General features: G+C 31.8%; 1 protein-coding gene across 3 annotated transcripts in view; it reads right to left on the bottom strand.

Moving 5' to 3' along the window:
* Nucleotides 1–19,152: 19,152 nt before the first annotated feature.
* LOC117176165 (sterol regulatory element-binding protein cleavage-activating protein) overlaps nt 19,153–20,343 on the bottom strand; it is a 75,130-nt gene continuing 73,939 nt past the window's right edge. For all 3 annotated transcript variants that reach the window (XM_033366256.1, XM_033366257.1, XM_033366255.1), the window contains exon 13: nt 19,153–19,767. In XM_033366256.1, coding sequence (XP_033222147.1) covers nt 19,588–19,767 — 180 coding nt within the window. In that variant the 3' untranslated portion in view covers nt 19,153–19,587. The remainder of the gene's footprint in view (nt 19,768–20,343) is intronic.

Raw genomic sequence — 20,343 nt, 5'->3', positions numbered from 1 at the left:
GCTTTCTGGTTCTATTTCCTTTTTTATATTGAGTTAATCGACCCAATTTGCACCTTACTTTGCTGACATCCATATCCAACCTGATCTTCCATGGTGGATCTCAATCCCTTGCTGGGATGAAAACTGTATTTGCAGGCCTAGTTTTCCGACCCAACGTTCTAACGGTTGCCACAGCTGCAAAGTATACAAGAGTTTGCACCTCTAACGCATTTTGTGCTACGTTCAAATACGTAGGTAAAACCTTGCTGTCGAGATGTGCTATTAGTGCACGCAGATCATTTGTGATGTTCATTTTGGACAGAGAATGCCTTAGTGTTGGTTCTACATATCTGAACTCTAGTAAAGCATGACCAAAATTCCTTTCCAGGTGCTGTAGTTCTTCTGATATTTCCCTATCCACATCATCGTTAGTAATATTCAGATGTGGTTCTACTGGATGCGGTGCATGATGTTCATTATCCCTAGCACCTATGCCGTTCCAATTCCATTCTGATAGCAGCTATTTCAACAGCCCAAAGCACTCTGTTTACAGATATTGAGCGTTTTTGATCTGCCAGATTCTGCTAATTTATTTTTGTGTCTAGCTCTGGGTATTTAAGTGAGAAGAGTCATTTAAGTAAGAATTATTATTATTATTATTATCAAGGAAACATTTCTGCGTTGAAATGTTGTCACAGGCTTATACTGCCCAACATGTCGAAGGCATTTTTGGTTAGAGTTGGATTTTTTTATTTGATCATTTTGCACGGGGCTATCCCGGTACATATCATCAGTCACGGACGGATTTTTATAATGAAATCAAGTGATGTGATGAGAGCAGTCTGCCCAGACATATTGGACAAAGCCTGGTTTTTACCCTATCATTGACGGACTGGGTTGCAGTCAAGTACACGATGGGGGGACCTACAGCTTAAGGTGGGTTCCGAACCAGCAGAACCTCGGTAAAGGTACATTGAAAAATTTCCAAAGGTACCAGCTCAGGGATCGAACCCCGGACTTCTGAGGTGAAGTCCGAGTGTCTAATTATTTATTCAACAACAACATAAGATACGATTTTAATATATAAATATATACATATGGAATAATCTGCTGCGATATTTGATTAAGTTCTAAGACCTGTGCAAAGAAAGTGAAATATGAACGTCTAGTTAGTTAGCTTTTACAAACAGTTATAGACGTAATAAGCTACCCAGGAAAAAATAAACGATTGAACTGTAGCGCTTTGAAATGTGCATCTTGACATTCCAGATTGACAAAGCTGCATTTCAATTGTTTTGGGACTCTTTGAATTGATCAGCTATTTGTAGTTAATTAGATCTGCCAAGGCACATTCGGAGATGTACTCGTTCTATAGTCTTAAGACATTCTGAATAGGAGAACATAACCTCAAAAAACTAAATCAAGTTCAATACGTGATTTACGAATGACAGAAGAAACGCATGAATCGTTTCAAGTTCTCAATCAAATGGAGTTTGAAGGATGTCAAACTGAATGGAGAAGTGCAGGTTCTCTTTTACAGAGACGAATCTGCATCATACAATTGATGTTTGATAAAGTGCGATGAAAATAATCACTTGTCCGATTCACTGGTACCTCAAACCTATCGTCAGCAATCTGCAATTCCTCTTTAAAATACACATTCCATACGACTTGAAATACGATTGAAACGCGGTCAATCTTTTCTTGTTTCCTGAATAGGAAGGCACAATCAGGTTTTTGATTTTTGAAACTCCAAGTAGAAACATTGCAACACGAGAAATTTTTTTATCTGGAGAGTTTAGAAGCGCTATCCAAAAGGCACCAGAGGCTGTAAGGCCCATCGTGGGTCCAAAAAACGATGTCCGAACATCTATGTACATCGGGCATTCTACTAGTAAATAAAAAAGAGTCTCTTCCACTCGCAGATTACAAATTGAACAGATTTGCGCCATGCTGAAACCAAAACTAAGTTCACCCACCGTGTAGACCTCCCCAAAAACGTATTTTTTTCTTACGGGAAATACGTCTTAAGCTCCATGGGGCTTGCGGCACTTCTAAATATCATTGTTTTCTGATTTTTTTGTTTGATTTGGATTAGAACAAATTTCCGGCTGATATTCACAGAAATTAAAGAAAAAATTTTTTCCAGCGCATTTTTAGACCAGTTCAGTGTTTTTAAATGATTTTACCTAACGTACAACATAACCAGCAACACGCGCACACCCGGCTACCAAGGCGTCCCTTCCACTCACAACAATCCATTACGCCCATGCGACGCGCAGACACGGGCTTTATATCTAGCTCCTAGTGCCATCTTCTTCCCCGTAACAGACTAGATCGGTGGTTAACGGGCACTCCCGTGGCCACCCATCGATATTAGGGTACGTGGGCGTCAGGTGCTCCTGACCGGCTTACCCGCGGCAAAGAACCTGCACATCCCGTTCCCCATAACTGTTTCGATCGGTTGCCGACAGGCGCTCCTTGTGGCCACCAATCGAGGTTGGGATATGTTGAAGTCAGATGCCCCTGACCGACCTATGCGCGGCGAACAACATGCACATCCCGTTCCCCATAGCCGATTCGATCGGTGGCTGACACGCGCTTCTGTGGCCACCCATCAAGGTTAGGGATTTCGGCATCAGGCACCCCTTCCCGGTCTACCCGCAGCAAACCACCTACAAATCCCGTTCCCCATAGCAGACTCGCCCGGTGGCAACAGATTTTTACCGGTCTAGGTTTGGGCCGATCTTGAGACAAAGTCTCAACGCGGAATGCTTCTTATTATGGCATTGACCCTGAGGACAAGACATTTCCAGGAACCCGTGAATTGAGGAATTTTTGGGTTAGGTTCAGGGGTGGGGCCACCAAGATGGTTGATCTGATTACCTTCTGGTAACCCGAAAAGGGTCAAGTAGCGTCTCCTCGCATTGCGACGCTCAATTTCGTCAAGCACAGAATGATTATTTAAATCAAAAGATTCAAGCGTACCTTCTATGACCTGAATCCGGGCAGTAACACAGTCGAGTGCCTTTTCGTTTTTAGTTACTCATTCCGGAAGTCCTTTGAGCTTCTCTTCTATGGATTTGACCGAGTCAAGCACATTCTGGTTGTCCTCTGATAACTTCGTTTGAAGTGTAGTTTAGAGTGTTCCGATGGCAGATTGAATTATCTTGTTGATGGCTTCCAGGTCAAAAGCCCGAGTTGGAGATGATGGTCGAGAACCACAGCAACGGAAGTAAGCACCTGTAGGCAAGGTAGCACAGCGACCTGCACAAGCTGGGTGGTAAGGAGTGGAGCATTCTGAGCGAAATGTAGCATCAACAACTTTAGATGCGCAACACCTACAGATTTTCTCCGCGGAGAGACTAATCTTAGGCGTGTTTTTTTCAACGCCATAGTGGTGATACTTAGTCCAGGTATAAATCGGCGTAAGCACGAGCTAGGTTATGCAACAATTAAAGGAAATACGGTAACGAGGCTGAGAGTCACTGTATGAGGTTTATACGCAACGCGCCGAGACCGAGTCACAGCAATCAGTCCACAGCACAGAAATGTTATGAATTTTTAATTTGAGAAATTGCACAAAATTACACAAGAGATGCAGCACAATCACATATTCTCAGATGCAGAATTAATAAGGGCACATCTTAAACCCAAACACATCTTATAGGTGATTCACACAATTCCGAAATTTAGCAAAAAGACGCAGCACCGATTACGACAAACTCTCTCATTTGGCCATCTTGCCATCCTGCATTATACGAAACTATTCCATATGATTACAGAGAACAGCTCAGGGTTAAGGCACCAAACTACACTCTGCCCAGTGCTCCGAAAACGTTCCGTGTAACGACCCACTTTAGCCAATAGAAACCAAGACACACCTCACAGCCACACCACCCAAAGATGGCAAAAGGAAGAAAACAACACCATAGCTGGCATGGCCGATGGCACAGAGACGCACCTTGGCTCAGTCCTTTCCGGATGTTTATGATAGCCTTGGAAAAAAAAATACGAGCCGAGGTTTCCATAATGGACACTCTCAGCCACAGTGTACTCGTAGGCATCGAGCTTCTATCACAACTGGGTCTAATCGTCCACACCAACGGAGGGAATGTCTTCCCGCCGACCAGAAACCAGAAAAGGGAAGTCTGCTGTACCGTTGGATCAAAAGTAATAACTGGGTGACATTTCCGGAGAAAGAGGGGGTTCCAGGTGCCCCATGGAGCAACCCGTTTCCGTGTCCAGCACGGAAACCAGAGATGCAGGATCCGATTCAACAGAAATCGATTCGTTTTCAGCATGATTGTCGAGGATGACGTGAGTAGAGCAAATTACGATCGACTTTTCACAATGTTTTTTTATGTAACGATTATTATTTTGACGTCAACTTGTTTTTTGCCACCCGCAATTTTACTCTCCGAAATGGGGGGGGGGGGGGGGGGGTGTAACGTACCGTCACATAACGCGCATTTGCACGCGCACACCAGACTGCCAAGACGAACTCCCTTCCATTCAGCACTATCCAGTACGCCGATGCGATGCGCAGGCACGGGCTTTATATCTAGCTGTCGGCGCAGAAACGGCAGTTCGCAGGGTGTGGTGAACCGAGCACCATCGGGGAGTCGCGTACATCGGCTTCAGGCGCCCCTGAATGGCCTACCCACAGAAAACCACCTACAAATGCCGTTCCCCATAGCCGACTCGCCCTGTGGTCGACAAACGCACCCATCGGGGCCAGAGTACGTCGACGTCAGGTGCCCCTGACTGGCCTACTCGTGGCTATTCACCTGAACCTCCTGCCCTTGAGATCGACTCAATCGGTGGTCGACAGGCGCTCCTATGGCCACCCAGCGAGCTCAGGTTACATCGTCGTCCCGTGCCCCAGACCGGCCTACCCGCGGTAATCGTAGTTACCCGTTGGGAAATATCTCAGACCAAAACCCCGCGCCTAGGGATTCGAGACCAGGGTGCCTTTCCCTTCGTACCTGAACTGAACCGACTGTGAGAAGGTAGCCTCGGCGCTCGACTATCGCCGTGAGGCTGAATTGTGCAGCCGAACATCCGTAAGCCTACGTTATACGAAACTATTCCGTATAATTACAAAGAACATCTCAGGATTAAGGCACCAAACTTTAGCCAATAGAAACCAAGACACACCTCACAGCCACACCACACAAAGATGTCAATCACGACGCACACCACCAAAACACTGACACTTAGGACTCATCAGAGATGTAGATATATAGAGAGAATATAACCCATTTCTTTCAATTATATATAAACCGCTGTTCATTTTATTTGTAAATCCTATCCCATTTGGTTTGAAAATTCTATTATTTTTGTAGAAATTTGATCACATTTGGTTTAAAATCCAACTTACTGATAATTAATACATTTGATTAAAAATTTGAATTCTTTGGTTGAATTCAACTCTTTTTATTTCTAATCGAAATATTTTTTTGTTAAGATATAAACTATGTGGTTTCAAATTAAACTTTTAGTTTCTTTAAAAATTCAATTTTGTCATTCAAACTTTTTTTCAATTCAATTACTTAGTTGAAAGTTAAACTACTTTGTAAAAAATTCATTTATTTGGTTTAAGATTCATGATTTTAATTTCAAATTTAACTGTTTGTCTGAAAATTTAACTGTTTTGGTTCCACTGTTTTGTTAAGATGTTCTCTTGGTTGGTCGAAAACTCAATTCTTTTATTAAAAATTCGTCTTCATTGATTAAATTCAAATGTTTTTTTCTCTTAAATTACATTTTTCTAAATATTAACTACTAAATTCTTTTTTAAAAATCCATATTTTTTGTTAAAAATTCAACTATACTCAGTTGAAAATTGAATCAATTTGTAAAAAATTAAATTTCTGTTTGGAAATTTAACTATTTTATCAAATATGCCTTTACTTGGTTGAAGATTCATGACTTTAGCTAAAAATTAAACAGTTTGGTTGAAAATTTATTTGCATTTTTTTAATTCAACTATTTTCTTAGGAAATCATAATTTTTGTCGAAAATTCCGCTGTTTTATTGAAAATTCGACTTTTTGGTTAAAAAATGAACTCTTTTTGTTGAAATTTTATCTTAATTAGTTAAAAATGCAACTGGTGAATGATTCTATTATTTTGTTTATGACTTCCTAGGTTAACTTAACTGTTCTTATTCCAACTTAAAATCTTTTTAGTTGAAATATCTACTATCAGCTTTTTCTTTAGGGATTCACATTTTTTGGCTAAAATTGAACTAGCTGGTTGAAAAGAAAAACTATTTTGTACTTTTTGGTTTTAAAATTTAACTCTTTTGGCTAAAATTTCATTTTTCTTTATTGTAACTGGCAAATGATTCAAATATTTGGTTAAAAATTCCACTTTTCCGGTTAAATTCAACTGCTTTTAATTTTAATTTAAATAATTTTTGGTTGAAATATCAACTATTACACGTTTCGTTGAGAATTCACTTTTTTTTTAGAAAATAAACTACTTTTGTAGTAAAAAAAAATTATTTTTTTGTGGAAGATTCATAAAGTTAGTTAAAAATTAAACTGTTTGGTTGTAATTTTTTTCAATTTAACTATTTTGTCAAGAAGTTACCTTTTTTTCTCTAAGATTCAACCACTTGATTGAAAATTTGATTTTGTTACTTAACTATTTTGTTGAGAAATAATATTTTTTGCTCGAAAAATCAAATATATTGTTGAAAATTCATCTTTTTGTTTTAAAGAGTCAGCAATTTTAGTATAAATTTCATCTTCTTTTATTAAAAATGCAACTGGTTAAAAAGGATTCAACTATTTTGTTAAAAATTCCACTTCTTTGGTTGAATTAAATTCTTTTTGATTTTTAATTGAAATATTTTTTGGTGGAAATATAAATTATCACAAGTTTCACTGAGAATTGATCTTTTTGTGGTTACAAATTCTACCTGCTAATTTGATGTAGAAAATGCGTCTTTTTGACGGAAAAAGTTAACAGTTTGTTAAAGAATTAAACTATTTAGTTGAAAAAAACTTCCTTTTTTTCATTCATATTTCCCGATTATAAAAGTGATTGTTTTGTAAAAAAAATCGTTTTTTGAGTTGAAAACTCATTACTTTCACTTTTTTAGTAGAAACTTGATTTTCTTAGTAAAAAATTCATATTTTTGTTTCAAAATTCTACTATTTTGGTAGAAAATTTAACTATTTACTTGAAAATGTTACTATTTGGTACAAAAATGAGTTTCTCATTGAAAACCCATAGTTTAGAATTTAAAAACTCAACTCGTTTAAAGAAAATTGAGGTATTTTGTTGAAAATTCTTCCTTTTTGATAGAAAATTAATCTTTTTAGTGGAAAATTAAACAAGTTGATTTAAAATTAGCCTTTTTTGCTTGACAATTGAACTAGTTGTTTGAAGTTGAATTACTTTATTAAGAAAACATTTTTTTAAAGATTCACCTCTTCGTTTGAAAATTTAACTATTGTGTTAAGTATTTTTTTTTCCTGAAAAACCACCTACTCTATATTTTATGAAAAAATATGTTTTTGTATGTTTAAAATTGAACTATTTTCTTCAAAATCCACGTCTTTTGTTTAATATTCAAATTTTTGGTCGAAGATTCAACCGTTTAACTATTTTCTTTAAAGATGAACTCCTTTCTTTAAAAATTTAAGTAGTTTTTTTCAAAATTTGATTTTTCGTTTTAGTTGAAAATCCATCTCTTTGGATGAAAATTTTCTTTTTTTATAAAAATTAATGTTCTTACTGAAAATGAATCTTTTGCATTTTTCCTTAAGAATGTACCTTTCTTAGTAGAAAACTACATTTTTTTTGAAAACTCATCAATTTCGTTGAAAATTCTACTTTTTTAGTAGAAAACTAATTTTCTTGATTGAAAATTCGGCTTTTCGATTAAGACTTCCTCTTAGTAAAGTGAAAATTCAAATATTTGGTTAAAAATGTAACTGTTTTGTTGAAAAAAAATTAAACTCTGGTTACAAAACTTAACTATTTTGTTGTAATATTATTTGTTTTTGAAATATCAACTATTATATTTTTCGTTGATAATTAATCTTTTCCTCAAAAATGCAACTTTTTGCGTTGAAAATGCAACTATTTTTGGTTAAAGTTTAATTTTATTTGTTTAAAAATTCGACGATTTGTGTTAAAAATTTGTCCTTTTGGATTAAAAATATATCTTTTATGATATAAAAGTGAAAATTCATAATTTTAGGTTGAAAATCCATCTGCTTGAATGAAAATTCGCATTTTTTTTTGTTAAAAATTAATATTTTACTGAAAATATATACTTTCCATTTTTGGTTAAAAATTAACCTTTCCAGGTAGAAAATTGATTTTTTTAACTCATATATTTTGTTAACAATTTTTTTTTGTAGAAAATTAATCTTCTTGTTTGAAAAATCTGCTTAGCCATGAAAATTAGTTATTAGTAATAGATTTTGGTAGATTTCAATCAATTAATCTATCTTGTTGAATCTTTGTTGTTGTTAAAAATTCATAATTTCAGTTTTAAAATCTATTTATTTTGATGGAAATTAGCTTCTTTTTTTTAATAATTTTTTTTACTAAAAATTTATCTTTTTAATTTTTGGTTAAAAATTTAAATTCTTTTTAAAAACTCATCCATTTTGTTGAAAATTTTCTTTTAGCAGAAAATTAAGCTTTGCAGATTGAAAATTAAAATATTTGGTTAAAAGTTCAACTATTTTGTTGACAATTTAATTGTTTTCTTCAAAATTGAACTCTGGTTTAAAAATTTAACCAGTTTCTTGAAACTTGTTTTTTTTTGTTGTTGAAAATTTATAATATTAGGTTGAAAATCCATCCCTTTTGATGAAAATTCGCTTTTTTTTTTAATTAATATTTGACTGAAAATGTATCTTTTCCACTTTTGGTTAAAAAATTTATCTTTTTTCGTTGAAAATTCATTTTTTTAACCCAGATATTTTGTTAATAATTCTTTTTTTTTGTAGAAAATTAATCTTCTTCTTTGAAAAATCGGCATTTTGATTATGAATTCATCTTCGTAGATTGAAAATTTTAGTATTTGGTTAAAAATTCAACTACTTTGTTGAAAATTTAACGATTTTCTTTAAAATTCAACTTTACACTTTTTGTGGATTCGAAAAAATTTCCAATCGATATGAAAAAATGAATTGTCTGCCAAAAAGGTGAATTAGCCACAAAAATTAGTTATCAGTAATAGATTTTGGCAGATTTTTAACAAAAAATTTATTAACTTTTTAAAGTTTATGAAAAAAACATATTTAGTTAAAAATTCATCGGTTTTATTGTAAATTTAATTACTTTCTTTAAAACTGAACTCTTTGGTTTGAAAATTTGGCTATCTTGTTGTATTTTTGTTGTTGTTCAAAATTCATAGTTTTAGGTTGAAAATTTATTTATTTGGATGGTAATTCGCTTCTTTTTTTTAATTAATTTTTTGACTAAAAATGTATCTTTTCAATTTTCAAACTCATCCATTTTGTTGAATTTTCTTTTTTGGTAAAAAATTAACCTTTGTAGATTGGAAATTAAATTATTAGGTTAGAATTCTACTATTTTCTTGGATATTTAATTGTTTTCTTTAAAATTGAACTCTGGTTTAAAAATTCAACTAGATTCTTGAAAATTTGTTGTTTCGAATTAAAAAAAAATGGAACCTCAACCAAAAACAGTTACGTTTTCGATTAAATAGTTGTATTTTTTAGAAGAAAATTGAATTTCCAGCAAAAAAAAGATGAATTTTCGATCTAAAATTAAGTTTAAAAAATTAGTTTTAAATCAAAAACAAAAAGTATTTTCAACAACAGATGAATTTTAAACAGAAATAGCGAATCTTCAATAAAAGAATCTTTTAAGAAAGTGATTAAATTTTAGGCCGAGCAGCTACATTTTAAACCAAAATTTAATTCTTAATAAAAAAAAAAACAGTTGAATTCAACAAAAAAGACGAATTTGCAACTAAAAAACATCAATTTTCAACCAAAAATGAAGAAGTTTACTTTTCAGTAAAATATTAATTTAAAAAAACGTATTTTCAAACAAAGAGATAAATTTAACACTATAATAATGAATCTTCAACTGCAATTTTTACATTTTAAGTTGAAAAAATGAAATTCAGCATAAAAAAACATATTTTCAAACAACGAGAAAAATTTGGAACTAAAACGATGAATCTTCAACAAAGAATCTTTTAACAAAGAGCATAAAACTGCAACCAAACAGTTAAATTTTCAACCAAAAAATATTTAAATCACAATCAGAAACAGTTGAATTCAACTAAATAAATAGATTTTTAACTATAAAAGATCAATTTTCAACCAAAAATGGAAAAGCTAAATTATTAGTAACAAAAATTTTCAAAAAAGAAAACGAATTTTCAAGAAAATTGTCCAATTCTCAAGCAAAAAGATGAATTAGCAACTGAAATGATGAATTTTTAACTGAAACAGTTTTATTTTCAGTTGAAAAGATTAATTTTTAACACACAAAAAATGTATTTTCGACAAAAAAGACCAATTTTCCCCTCAAGAAGATAAAATTTCAACCAAGAATGGAAATTTTCAGTACAAAAATAATTTTCCAAAAACAAAAGAAACTTTGAATAAAATATTCCAATTTCCAATAAAACAGTTGAACTGTCAACCAAAGAAGATAAATTTTCAACAAAAAGTTAAATTTCTACGAAAAAAGTTGAATTTCTTTGGTTGAAAATTTAATTATTCCATTCTTAGTTGAAAGTTTTTTTCTTTTTTAGTTGAAAATTAATTTCTTTCGTTGAAAATCAAACAATTTTTTAAAAATTTAATCTTTTTATCTAAAACTTGAATTACTACATTTTTGGTTGAAAATATATTTTTATAGTTGAAAATTTAACAACTTTGTGACAATTCGTCTTTCTCGTATAAAATTAATCTTCTGCTTTGAAAATCCACGTTTTCGGTTGAAAATTAAACTACGTGGTGTAAAAAAAAATAGTGAAATTTCTGAAAACATCGAAAGAACTTTTTTTTAATTGAAAACTTTTCAAAGCATGCACTTTAAAATGTTCTTTCAGCAAACAATAATGTTATATTAATTTTTTCAACTGAAAATTAAGTATTCAATTTTTAGTTGACAATTTACGTTTTTACGTTGAAAATTAACGTATTTTTTTTTAATATTGTTTAAAACATAACTGTTCGAGTGAAAGAATCATCATTTAGGTGGAAAATTCATTAGTTTGATTGTAAATTAATTCTTTTAACTCAAAATTTGTCTTTTTTAGTTACAAACTCAAACTATTTCGTTAAAAATTATTTCAGTTGAAAATTTGTCTTTGAAAAAAAATACTTGTTTGGAAATTCATCTTTTTGGTTAAAAATTCAGTTGTTCGGTCGGCGATTTAAATATTTTGTCGAAACTTCATTATTTGTTATATTTTTTTAATGAAGATTCAAATATTAAATTTTTAATCAAAATTTTTTTAGCTGGAATTCATTTCTTCTGTTAAAAATTGACCTACTCCATTTTTGGTTGAAAATTTATTTTTTTGTTTTGGTTTTCGTTTTGAAATTAATTTCTTTTGTTGAACATTTAACTCTTTTGTCAAAGTTCTTTTTTTTTTTAATTCATATTTTTAACTGAAAATTTAACTATTCCATTTTCAATTATACATTTTCTGTCGTTTAAAATTAATTTCTTTCGTTAAAAAATTGACCTACGCCATTTATGGTTGACAATTAATTTTTTTAGTTAAAAATGAAAACTTTCGTTTCAATTTTCAGTTGAAAAATGTATTTTTTTATTTTTGAAAATTCGACTTTTTGGTAAAAAATTAGTTTGTTGACTTGAATTATTTTTAATGAAATAAAAAATAAACATTATTTTTATTGTACAACTATTTTTATTTTTGAAATTTTGTTGTTTTTTTTTTTGCTTTTTTTTTAAATTAATTTTTTTTATTGAAAATTTAACTATCCCATTCTTAATTGAATATTTTTTAAATTAAAAACTTATTTTTTTCGTTGAAAATTGATCTATAACTTCATTTATGGGGGGATTTTTTTCCTTTAAAATTTAGCCTTTCCAGCTGAAACTTCAAATATCTGGTTGAATATACGAGTATTTTATTGAAACTGTGTCTTTTTTAAAGAAATTTAATCTCATTATTTGGAAATTCATCTAATTTTGTTGTTGAAAATTCGAATTTTTAGTGAAAAATTAGTCTTTTTGTTGAAATTATTTTTAATTAAATAAACAATAAAATATTATTTTTAATGTACTACTATTTTTATTTATTTATCAACTTTTTATTTTGAAAATTCCTTTTTTTATGGAAATTCATTTCTTTTAACTGAAAATTTAACCATTCCATTCTTAATTGAACATTTTTTAGTTTAAAAATTTACTTTTTTCGTTGAAAATTGACCTAGTCCATTTATAATTGACAAATTTTTTTTTTAGTTGAAAATTGAGCATTTTCAGTTGAAGCTTCAAATATTGGGTGGAAAATTCATGCATTTTATTGAAAATTTGTCTTTCTAAAAGAAATTCAATCTTCTTGTTTGCAAATTCATCTATTTTAGTTTTCAAGTAATTTTTAACTAAAAACTTTAGTTTAAATTTTCTGTTGAAAAATGTATTTTTTTTTAATTTGACTTTTTGGTAGAAAATTAGTCTTTTTGTTTGCATTTATGTTAATGAAATAAACAATAGTATTATTTTTATTTATTTGCTAACTATTTTTATTTTGAAAATTCGTTTTTTCTCTTTGGTTGAAATTCATTTTTTTAACTGAAATTTTAACTATTCGATTCTTAATTGAACATTTTTAAAATAAAAAATTAATTTATTTCGCTGAAAATTGCCCTAGACCATTTATGGTTGAAAATTTATTTTTTTACTTGAAAATTTAGCTTTTTCTGTTGAACCTTCAAATATTTGGTTGAAAAATTTATGTATGTTATTGAAAATTTGTCTTTTTAAAACAAAATTTAATTTTCTTGTTTGGAAATTCATATATTTTTCTTATAAATCAATTTTTTAACTGAAAACTTTCGTTAAAATTTTCAGTTGAAAAATATACATTTTTAAAAAATTGGAAACTCGACTTTTTGGTAGAAAATTAGTCTTTTTCTTTGAATTATTTATAATGTAATGAAGAATAAAATATTCTTTTTATTTTAATACTATTTTTATTTCTTTATTAACTATTTTCATTTTGAAAATTCGTTTTTTTTTATGTTAATTCATTTCTTTTAGTTGAAAATTGAACTGATCCATTCTTAATTGAACATTTTTTAAATTGAAAATTAATTTTTTCGTTGAAAACTGACCTAGTCCATATATAATTGAGAAATTTTTTTTTTTTAGTGGAAAATTTAGCTTTATCAGGTGAAACTTCAAATATTTGGTATAAAATTCATTTATTTTATCGAAAATTTGTCTTTTTAAAGGAAATTTACTCTTCTTGTTTGGAAATTTATATATTTTTGTTATAAACTACTTTTTTAACCGAAAACTTTTGTTTAAATTTTCAGTTTGTAAATGTATTTTAGTTGTTGAAAATTCGATTTTTTAGTAGAAAATTAGTCTTTTTTGAAATTATTTTCATGAAATAAACAATATAATATTATTTTTATTATACCACTATTTTTATTTATTTATTAACTATTTTTATTTTGAAAACTTTTTTTTTTAAATTAATTCTTAATTGAAAATTTTAAAAATTAATTTCTTTCGTTGAAAATTGACCTAGTCCATTTATAATTGAGAAATTATTAATTTTTTTTTTAGTCGGAAATTTAGCTTTATCAGTTGAAACTTCAAATATTTGGTATAAAATTCATGTATTTTATCGAAAATTTGTCTTTTTAAAGGAAATTTACTATTTTAGTTTGGAAATTTATATATTTTTGTTATAAAGGAATATTTTAACTGAAAACATTTGTTTAAATTTTCAGTTGAAAAATGTATTTTAGTTGTTGAAAATTCGATTTTTTAGTAGAAAATTAGTCTTTTTTGAAATTATTCTCATGAAATAAACAATATAATATTATTTTTATTATACAACTATTTTTATTTACTAAATAAATATTTTTATTTTGAAAACTGTTTTTTTTTATTAATTCTTAATTGAAAATTTTAAAAATTAATTTCATTCGTTGAAAATTGACCTACTCCATTTATGGGTTTTTTTTTTTAAATTGAAAACTCGACTTTTTGGTAGAAAATCAGTCTTTTTGTTTGAATTATTTTTAATGAAATAAAGAATAAAATAATATTATTTTTATTGTACTACTGTATTTATTTTGAAAATTTATTTTCAGTGGAAAATTTTTTTATTAATTTATTATTTTTATATGACTTCCGGTTTGGTGCTTGATCGGGTCAGACGCACCACGTCCTATTGAGAGGAAATTGTCGCGATTTTAGTAGCATACAGTCGCGGACTCTTCGAATTTACATTTTTTCGAAACATTAACGTACAATGTCTCTAGGAGAGTGTTATCCAGAATTTTTGTAATCACAGTGAGGTAAAAAGTGGTCGGGAAAAATCATGAAGAATGATGAGGTTATGTGCAGTGAGAGGGAAAAGTTAGTGTATTGGTTGACGCAGTTCAGGCACCGGAACCAGCTGAAGACGAGGGATATACAAACAACGCCTCTAGCGGAGAGAATGGCAATCAAACAAGTCAACAAGAGCCTCGCGAAAGAAAGAAAGGGAAAATGCCAATAACGAGAGGGAAAAAATTAAGATATTATTACGTTCTCCAAATATAACATCTAAGAATAAAAAGGATGGAAAGGAGCTTTGTGAAGAATCGATAAACGAGACAGACGCTTTCAGTGGGAAAATCCTGTGTGATGAAGAAGAAGCTCCAGAAAAACCAGGAAACGAGAAAACTTTCTTTCGCATATTAGACTCTTGGTGGGAAAAAGAGGTAAAGAGGAGCTGGATTGATTTTTAATTGGTGGAATCAGTGAATTTATGTAAAGGGAATTAAGTGAACTCCTGGAATATAGGGGGAAAGGAAACCTAGATCGAGAAGAAGACGAGGAAAGGGCCATTAGAGAGGAAGACGATCTAACTGCAAGAAAAATCGAGGTACAGAAATGGATAATTGAAAAAGTTAAAAGATACCAACGTAAAGGAGCAGATGCAAGCTGGAGCTACATGAAGTGGAGAATTGGAAATCGGGAGTTCTTCTGGGATGAGAAAGAAGGAGTGAAGGAAATCAGTAGATTTCGAGGAGGCCGGGTGCAAAATAATTAAATGTTTGTCATGGAACATCTCGGGAGGAAGAAATCTGTTGTACTCAGTAGGATTTTGGAGAGAATATGACGTGGTTATATTTCAAGAAACCTGGCTAGAGCAGGGGAGTACCCCTGACTTCCAAATCAAACTGGATGAAGATTTTATTTGGAGTGCTAAACCAGCAACTAAAGATAATAAGAAGGGTAGAGCTAAAGGAGGGCACTTGATTGCAGTAAAGAAAGAACTGAGTGAAGGTAGTGTGTTAAAGAGTGAGAGTATAGAATGATCGTTAAAGGAGGCTGAAAACTAAACGGTAATCATGAAGTATTGTAACTTTGTACAATAATGTTGGTTTTTCGAAATTTAAAGTTGAACTACGCAATCTGATCGAAGATATGCGAGGTAGGGGATGTGAGCTTGTCTTGGTAGGGGGTTGGAATGCCATAGTGCGGGTAGAACAGAGAGGAAGTGATTATTATTATTATTATTATTATTATTATTAAGAGGGAAAGTGGACACATATCTGCGGAGACGGGAGGTCTGTTTTAGACTATGTAATATTTTTAAAAAAGAGTGAAGAATGTCCAGTCAAAGAAATTAAAGTCCAAGTCAGAACGGAATCAGACCATCTTCCAGTCAGTTTCTCTTCAAAATTCGACAACCCTATTTACAATAGGGAACCCTTTTTGGGAAAAGAAAATAGGCAAATGACAACCCATTTAAAGTGGAAAAAGGATAAGGGGGAGGATTATGAAAAAGGAATGGAAAATTTGTGGGAGGAATGTGAAGAAGATGAGGACTGGGAAGGTAGATGGGTAAGGTTCAAGAAATACATTTGGAAGGCAGCAAAAGCGTTAGCATTACTATCAAAGCATGGAAAAAAGGGATATAAATGTTCAGAAAATGGTAAAAGGGACTGATTTGATAAAGAATGTGCTGAAGGAGGACTAAGGTTTGGGATGCTCTTAAAAATACCTCGATAAAAAGAATGATGAAGGAAGGGACAAACTAACAGAGGAAAAGAAGAAACTTAAAAAATTATACGCAAAAAAAGGAAAGGAGAAACGGGAGGAAAAGTGAAAGAAGGTTGAGGAAAGTAGATGTATGGAAAGCTTCTGGCAGGCGATAGGAAACTTCAAGCCGAGAAAAAAGAGAAAGAGGGGAAGGAAAATAGGAAGAAAAAGATGGCTAAACCATTTTAGAAACCTACTAGAGATAAGAAAAGAAAAAGTAATTGACTCTGCCATAAATAGATCTGATATAGCGTCAGAGGTGGAGAAAGAAGGGGGGCTGGCAGAAGTAGAAAATGTAAGGATCGATGAAAAAAGGGGGAAGCAGCAGCAGAAAGACAAATGGGAAATGTCAGTGAAGAAGAAGACGACGAACTTAATGGCGATATAACTTTTGAGGAAATGGTAAAATGTATTAAGAAAGTGAAGGTTGGGAAAGCTCCAGGAGAAGATGGGATCCCTATTGAATTTATTAAGGGAATTCCAAAAGTATGGGCTCTAGCGTTACATAAAATAATAAATGGATTCCGGACAACGGCGCAAATAGCGGAAGTCTGGGAAAAAGCAGGAATTATTCCGATATTTGAAGGTGGAGAGGAAGATGATAAGGGCAATTATAGGGGAATATCTTTGCTAGACACCGGGTATAAAATCTTAGCAGCAATTATGGATGAAAGGTTTCGGGAGTGGGTGTAAATGAAGGGCCTATGGAAGGAGAGCCAGGCTGGCTTTAGAAAAAAGGGATCCACTTGAGATCACGTTTTCGTCTTAAACTGTCTTGTTAATCATAAACTAAAAAGTGCAGGTGGAAAACTCTATGCGGCATTCATTGATTTTAAAAAAGCTTTCGACACGGTGGAAAGAGAAATTCTCTTTAAAAAATTATTCAAATTAGGTACAAGAGGTAGGATACTAGAAATGATTAGGGAAATATATAGAGTAACATTAAATGAAGTTATAACGGAGGAAGGGGGCACAGATTGCTTTGAAACAAGCAGGGAAGTCAGACAAGGATGCCCGTTGAGTCCCACACTCTTTAATATTTTTATAGATGACATGGACGAAATATGGGAAAGAAAAAATGAGGGGGGAACGATCATAGGTAGAGAGAAGATTTTTGCTCTCAAATTTGCAGATGATCTAGCGATTTTGGCGGATTTCCCGGAAGGACTGGTCCAAATGTTAAGATCTTTTGGAGGGTACGTAGTTAAAGACAATTTGGAAGTTAACATCAAGGAAAAACGTAGGAAAAAGAGTGCAACAGAAAAATGGAAGTTTAAGGGAGAAAAATTAGAGGTAGTAGAGAAAGTTAAATACTTGGGGTATTGGTTTACATCAGGAAGAATGCACAAAACACATGTTGCTAAAATGGTAGAAAAAATGCAAAAAGCAGCCAATGCGGCATGGGGTAGAAGTCTGGGGGTGGGAAAAATGGGATGAGATGGAAAGGGCTCAAGGAAGATACGTAAAGATGACAATGAGCTTGGATAGAAACACGCCAGATTACATCTGGAAGATGGAATCTGGCAGATTCAGTCTTGAAATCGAGGCAAGAAAAAGAGCGTTTAAGTATCTTACTGAAGTTCTAAACATGGGAGATGAAAGACTTCTAAAGATATGTCTAAAGGAGGAGATGAGGAATTTAAAAAATAAGAATCCATCAAACTTGGGTAAAAAGATCAAAATAGCTTTGAATGAAACAGGACATGGTGAAACACTTGGATTTATATGGGAAGGGGGGAGGAAGCAAGAAATAGTCACAAATTTAGAACGTAATATAATGACAAAAATTGAACAGGAGATTCAAAATAACTGGGAGAGGATAGACAAATCTACCTATTGTAAAACTGTAGGCTTTGCCAGAGTGAGTTTGAGGACATGGAGGACATATGGAAATGTGCAAGAGCAAAAGAACTGATTGACAAGAGATGGGTAGAGGAGGTAGAAAGATGGTTAGAGGAAGGGAAAGACATGGAATTTGTGTCGAAAGTTTACCTCACATTGTCAGGAAGGCCTATTCCCGGCCTCTGCAGATAAGCTAAAGCATTTGAAAGATTAGCAAGAGAAAAGACGAATAAGGATAAGGGGAAAGATTGGTACGATTATGCTTGTGTGGAGAATGGTGTGTTAGTGGAACCAAGGAATTAGTTATGTTCAAAGTTAATGTTAGTTATAAGAACATTATAAATTTGTTAAAAATGTTAAAGCTATTATTAATGTTAAAGCTATTATTGTTAAGGCTACAAAACTGTAATTCAATATAAAGGGAGCGAATTTGGGATGTAATGACTAATGTAAATACCTAAGAAAAGGTGTACATGTGGGAAATAAATTCTATTCTATTCTATTCTATTATTTTTATATTACTACCATTTTTATTTCGAAAATTGTTTTTTTTTTTTTGCTTGAAAATTAATTTTTAAACTTATAATTTAACTATCCCAATTAAGGTTTCTTTATTTGTATAAATAAACACCCCTTTTTGAACAAAATTTTCAATTAAGGCTGTTCAATAATAACCACAACACAAAAAACATTATTTAATCATACAACAATATAGATATTAAATTTACATTAAAAACCTTTGATGCGGAAATTAATTAAAATATTAACTAACCGCCTACAATGAGAATTCAAACTTAATTCTAGACAAAATATGCTTTCATTCATGTTTTAAAGCCAGACATTTTTGCAAATTTATTCCTACTACCAAAATTATAAAACCTAGCAAAAAAACTCTGATAAACGATAAGTCTTAAAGTTTGTCACAAAATGCAAACTTTATTTGTGTTATATAAATATAAATTAAATGTAAACTTAAGGAAACTATTTAATGAATCAATGGCACTTTAAGTTTCGTGTTCACCTGAAATAGATTTATATAGGAGGTATATAATAAAATAATCTTGACGCATTTACGTGTTTCAAATTTGGAAATGATCCAGATTTTACTAAAGAAAATAGTTAATTGGAATTGCCTTATTTTGCGCGGATTTTTTAATAATTCCGCAAGTTTGGCAAAATCAATAAATACAGTATAAAATAGATCTTATTTTAATACGCAAAGTCAATTTTCGCAGAGAAAATTAGAAATTTTAGATCACAATCCTTTCCTCTCTTAAGTTCTTCTTCTTTCTTTTTTCTTTACATATTTTATCTGACTTTGAGAAATGAAATAACATTATTTCGTTTAACAGTACTGACTCTTCAAGTCAAAAAATAAAAACTTAATACGAGACTAACCTGAGAGCCTCGATTTCGATCCACGAAATTTTCGAGTTTCACATTTTTTCCTCAACAACTTTGGGAAAGAAAGTCTTGTCGATTTCGCACAAGTCTAAACATAAAATTAGTCCAACTTGTCAGTGACAAGGGGAAACCTGACTATTCTTAATTGTTTTCCAAAGTCACATATCACACTGTCTCGAAGAGGCACCATTTGCTTTATGAAGACACTATTATCCTTGTGTCCCAATCTCACTTCTCGAACAGGTTCACCAGTCCTCACATCCCAGATAACTAACGAACCCTGCAACAAAATCAACAAAAAACAAAACTTTTTTTTAGACAAACCTCACTAATATCATTATTAATAATTAGAAATAAAAAGTAACAAATTAACATTTTGTTGCCAAATAGTAATATACAAATAATAATAATAATAATAATTATTATTATTATTATTTCCAATATGTCCAGAGCCTCGGTGGCTCAGTTGGTTAGACACTTGGACTTCACCTCAGAGGTCCGGGGTTTGATCCCTGAGCCGGTAACTCTGGAAAATTTTCAATGTACCTTTACTGAAGTTCTGGTGGTTCGGAACCCACCTTAAGCTGTAGATGGGGTCCCCCCATCGTGTACTTGACTGCAACCCAGTCCGTCAATGATGGGGTAAAAACCAGGCTTTGTCCATTATGTCTGGGCAGGCTGCTCTCATCAGATCACTTGATTGCATTATAAAAATGCGTCCGTAACTGATGATATATACCGGGACAGCCCCGTGCAAAAATGACCAAATAAAACATCCAACTCTAACCAAAAATGCCTTCGACATGTTGGGCAGTATAAGCCTGTGACAACATTTCAACATTGAAATGTTTTTTAT

This window comes from Belonocnema kinseyi, chromosome 7 (genome assembly GCF_010883055.1).
Source record: "Belonocnema kinseyi isolate 2016_QV_RU_SX_M_011 chromosome 7, B_treatae_v1, whole genome shotgun sequence".
Classification (NCBI taxonomy): Eukaryota; Metazoa; Arthropoda; class Insecta; order Hymenoptera; family Cynipidae; genus Belonocnema; species Belonocnema kinseyi.
The sequence above is the reverse complement of the archived record's forward strand: the minus strand, read 5'-3'. Positions and strand labels throughout refer to the sequence as shown.